The following is a 4,731-nucleotide window of genomic DNA, read 5'->3' as shown; positions in this document are numbered from 1 at the left end:
TGAGTTTGGCCACCACTAAGGGATGACAATTACGCCAATTGGATGTTAATAATGCCTTTTTCCATGAGACTCTAACTGAAGATGTTTTTATACAACAAACTCATGGTTTCACTCATCCGTAGTATCCAAGGCATGTCTGCAAACTTTGAAAAGCTATTTATGGACTTCATCAGGCTCTAAGAGCTTGGTACACTGAACTTGGCTCTTTTCTGACTTCAGTTGGCTTTCTCAAATCCAAATATGATTCCTCGTTATTTTTACGACAACACCATAGCGACACAATATATATTCTGGTATACGTGGATGACATCATTGTCATAGGCAACAACCCCGTAGAAATCCAAGCATTCATCAAACAATTGGCAAATCAATTCTCGCTCAAAGATCTAGGATCCCTGAACTACTTTCTGGGTGTAGAGGGTATATTTACATCTTCCGGTCTCTTTTTGTCACAAAAAAAGTATATTCAAGATTTATTATCCAAAACAAACATGCAGGATGCAAATGTGGTTATAACACCTCTCTCTACTAGTAGCTCTCTCAAATTATCTGATGGAAGTCCTATGACGGAACCCACTCAATATCGACAAGTCGTTGGTTCCCTACAGTACTTAGCTCTCACCTGTCCCGACATCTCATTTGCAGTCAACAAATTATCATAGTTTATGCAGAGGCCATCTACTATGCACTGGCCTACGGTCAAACAAATCCTACGATATCTTAAGGGGACCCTCAATTATGGTATTTTTCTTCATAAACACTCTCCACTTCAACTTCGTGCCTTTATCAATGCTAATTAGGCTAGCAACTTTGATGATAGAATATCTACATCGGGGTATATTATCTTCCTTGATGCTAATCTAATCAGTTGGAGTTCTAAGAAGCAAAAGACAATCACACGGTTTACAACTGAAACTGAATACCGTGCCATCGCCACTGCCACTGCAAAACTCAATTGGGTCACAAATCTGCTCAAGGAACTCAACATCAACTCCACTCATATAATATATTGTGATAATGTCGGAGCTACCTATCTGTGCGCTAATCCAGTGTTCCACTCTCGTATGAAACATATTGCTATCGACTTCCACTCTGTGCGAGATTAAGTTGTTCGCCGTCAACTACGAGTTTCTCATGTCAATTTAGCTGATCAATTAGCCGACTCACTCACGAAGCCTCTCGCTCGTCAACTTTTTGCCTTACATCGATCTAAGATTGGTGCCCTTGATAGGAGCACCATCTTGCGAGGGTATGATAATATAAAAGATTTTCCTAACCATACGAGAAAATCTTTCTGTTCTATTAAGAGAAATCCTCTAATCTATTGAGGAAAATCTTTCATCCTAATTTCTTTCTCCATCTTTTTTTTTAACAGGTGTCTCTTTTCAAATATTATATTTACTACAGGAATCTGGAAAGCCTTCTCAAGAGTTATTATTTGAAAGATGAAATCTGTCAACATGAGTTGTCATGAATGAGATTTACAGTTGTTGAGATTTACACCGTCAAATTTAGTTTGGTCATGTGGTCCAGGATTCAGATCACATCAGTCCTGTTTCATTTACTCTGTCACTTTTGGAGTGCTTAAAGGTGCTATATACTTCAAAGGTTTCACAATGAAAGATGATGATGCCTTCAAAGAACTAGCCGGTCTATAAAAGCATGTTTTATTAAAGTTTTTCCTATTAATTTTTGCTTAAGCAGTTAATCGATAATTCAACTTTTGTATTTTAGGGCTCAGTGACAGTAATATCTTTCAATGATATTATGCTATTGTGTAATACGGTCACAACTGATAGGAGAAAGGATTTCCCTCCAACCAATACGGTCACAACTGATAGGAGAAAGGATTTCCCTCCAACCAAGATTGGTATCAGCACCATCTTGCGGGGATGGTGCGGGGGCATGATAGAAGATAAGATTTCCCTAATTATATGAGGAAAAATCCTCTATTCTATTAAGGAAAATCTTTTCTCCTAATCTATATAAATAGGAGAGGGAACATGTTAATGCATTGAAGCATTTTTCATTTCTTCAATAAAGTTTCTTCACTTCTTCAATGAAACTTCTTCGATAAAGCTTCTTCAATAATTGTTCTTATCTTCTATTCTTTTCATCAACAACAAAGTTAAAAGTTTGTTTCGCAATCATACTTTTGAGTTATGTTATCATTCATGGTTGGTATCAAATCCATGAATGAATATGTCACGCAGAATGAATGTAGGATGTAATGGCTTTCCCGTTTCTGATAGACTTGCCAAGCTTTGCGTATAGGATATTTTATAATGCCCTTTTCATAAGGAGATGTTTTGGTTCTACTTAGATTCTTCTTCCAGAACAAATGTAGGATGTAATCTTACACAAAAGAATAATACTTAAAGACTTGCTTGTAGCAATTAAATCTGGCTATGGCTTCTTTGATTCCATCGTACGGCCGCTTCTTCTCTCTCCTGTATTTGAGGAATCTCAAACACGCCATAAATGAAGCACTCATTGAGCACCTTAGATCTGCATGTAAACCTCACCCAACCATTGCCTCTCCAGTAAACGTAGAAGAACGATGAAGAAATGTGTTGTCTTGGAGGAGATAAAGAAGCAAAAAAAGTCTGGAAATAAGAAAAAGGAAATTAGCTTCATCGATCTTACAACTTCAGATTCAGTCGGATCACACATATATTATTCTTTCGAGATATGTGCCTTAGAACATCAAACCAGAACCAGCAAATTTCTCCTTCGTCACCTCATCCAATCGATCAGCCATCTCGGGCGTGAGATGATTCAGCCAATCCCCCACCACACCGCGTCTGAATAAGATGCTGTTGTCGACCGTCCAACCCCCCAAGTCCATGGTGCCGCTCCTGTTCACCTCCAAATTGCTTAAGCTATCCATGGCACACAACCGCACGATGCCATCGATCACCCCTTCCTTCTCCTCATCCTCCGAGAAGGGGCAGCCAAGGAACTCCGCCAGCCGCTTCAGCTGAGCTACGGTGTCCTGCAGCAGCTCCTCGTACTTCACGAACAATATCTTTTTTGGCCTTTCCAAGTGCGCCTTCCAGTAACCGAGCACATGATCCCAATACGGGCCATAGAAGGAGAAGCCCTTGCAGAAGCTGTCCAAGGCCTTCTCGAGCTGCCATGGCTCCTCGTTGGCCTCCGTCGCTTGCCTGTTTTTGTGGTGCCATAACGATACGAAGTTGTCCTTGGGGTTGCGGCACACGTACACGACTCTGCAGTCGGAGTCCACCACCGACGCCGGTAGGGAATGGAAGGGGATGTGTGTGGAGAAGAGTCGGGGGGGTGGCAGCTTGCTCAGGTCAGGTACTCGGTTGTTGGTGTAGATTTGGAGTTCAAGAAAGGGGATGCACTCGTGGGGATTGCAGGACTCCAAGGCACGTCGGGAGTCGACGCCAGAACCGCGATGTATGGTGGAGAAGACGAGAGCTTTCATCCATGTGGTGCCGGACTTGGGAATGGTGGCGACTAGTACGTCGGTAGGGCGAGCTTTGAAGTATTTTTGGGCGGCCATGGTGCCTATTATGGCCGACGGAAACCCATACCAGCCGCTGTAGCAGTGGATTGGGTTGATATTGCCGGCCTCTACGCTTGGTAGTGCCGACACGAGTTGTGTGAAGTGTTGATAGGTCCGGCGATGGACTTCTTCTTCTTCCTTGGTCCTCGATGGAGAGAGGGATTTGGAAACGTCGGCCATGGAAAACCTGATGTGGCTGATCTACGAATTCCCTGAATCTTAGTCAAACATATATGAGAATCAAACATGATATATATTCTTTATTTTAGGTAATTTGAATTAGCGCTCGGAGTCAAAAACATCAAGGGTACGTCTTATCCATTATATGTGTGCACGTCGTTTCGTGTGTTTGTGACCACACAAGCATGGCAACGAAAACAGCTCAAAAAAGGAAACATGTAATGGCATAGAGACGATGGACACCCATCGATTACAGTTTAAAAAAGGAAAGAAAACGACAGTACACGAGTCAGTGAAGCAGACATAAGTAAAAATATAAATAGAAATGGTGAATGGATCGAGGGAAATGATGAATCTAGTAACTATCTGATCTCTTGTAAGGACGATGCTATTATTGTCCTTAGAGTATGGATATAATTATTTGTCCTTAAAACTCATAACTATGACGTAATTGTCATTTCTGGTCCATCCAATGCATCTTTCCGGTAAGGAAAATGTGATAAGAAAACGAGATTTATGATCCATTTTTATTAAAAATAGATTTAAAAATAAAAAAAGTAAAATTTTAAAAATTAATAATAATAATAATATATTTATTAGAAATATTTTTTGCACTTAGGAGATTCTCACGACTTAGAAGATAAATTTGTTTAATTCTAAGCTATAATCATTTTCAACCCTTGGAAGTCGTTGAATTATTGGATCCTATGGATTAGATCAAATAAATGTCAATCAATAAGAGATTATTACTTAGAGACCCACTAATCTAAGAGGCTTGGGTAGTTTGATGAAGATCTAGTGCCCCCAGTATAGTAAGATCCATTACGATAAGTTAATAGGAGGCATCTATAAATAAGATAGAACTAAAGGGCCATGGGCTAGGATTTTTTTTACTGCCTCCTCCTATTCTCCTCTCTCCGTCTCCTACTCGTACTATAGTCCTTATTTGGGGCATGTGGATAACAAGAAGGGGTGTGAGTTAGGAAGAGATTTGGGCAACGATTTGAGGAGCATCTTCA

The 4,731-nt window shown here is 40.4% G+C and overlaps 1 protein-coding gene across 1 annotated transcript; it reads right to left on the bottom strand.

The window, feature by feature from the left end:
• Window positions 1–2,613: 2,613 nt before the first annotated feature.
• On the bottom strand, window positions 2,614–3,738 carry LOC103974011 (cytosolic sulfotransferase 11-like). Its single transcript, XM_009388726.3, has one exon. The coding sequence runs from the start codon at window positions 3,710–3,712 to the stop codon at window positions 2,699–2,701; it is 1,014 nt and encodes a 337-aa protein (XP_009387001.3). The 5' UTR covers window positions 3,713–3,738; the 3' UTR covers window positions 2,614–2,698.
• Between the last annotated feature and the right edge of the window lie 993 nt (window positions 3,739–4,731).

This window comes from Musa acuminata, unplaced genomic scaffold (genome assembly GCF_036884655.1).
Source record: "Musa acuminata AAA Group cultivar baxijiao unplaced genomic scaffold, Cavendish_Baxijiao_AAA HiC_scaffold_1138, whole genome shotgun sequence".
In the NCBI taxonomy this organism is placed as follows: Eukaryota; Viridiplantae; Streptophyta; class Magnoliopsida; order Zingiberales; family Musaceae; genus Musa; species Musa acuminata.
Note: the sequence above shows the minus strand (reverse complement) of the source record. Positions and strands in the feature narration are given on the sequence as shown.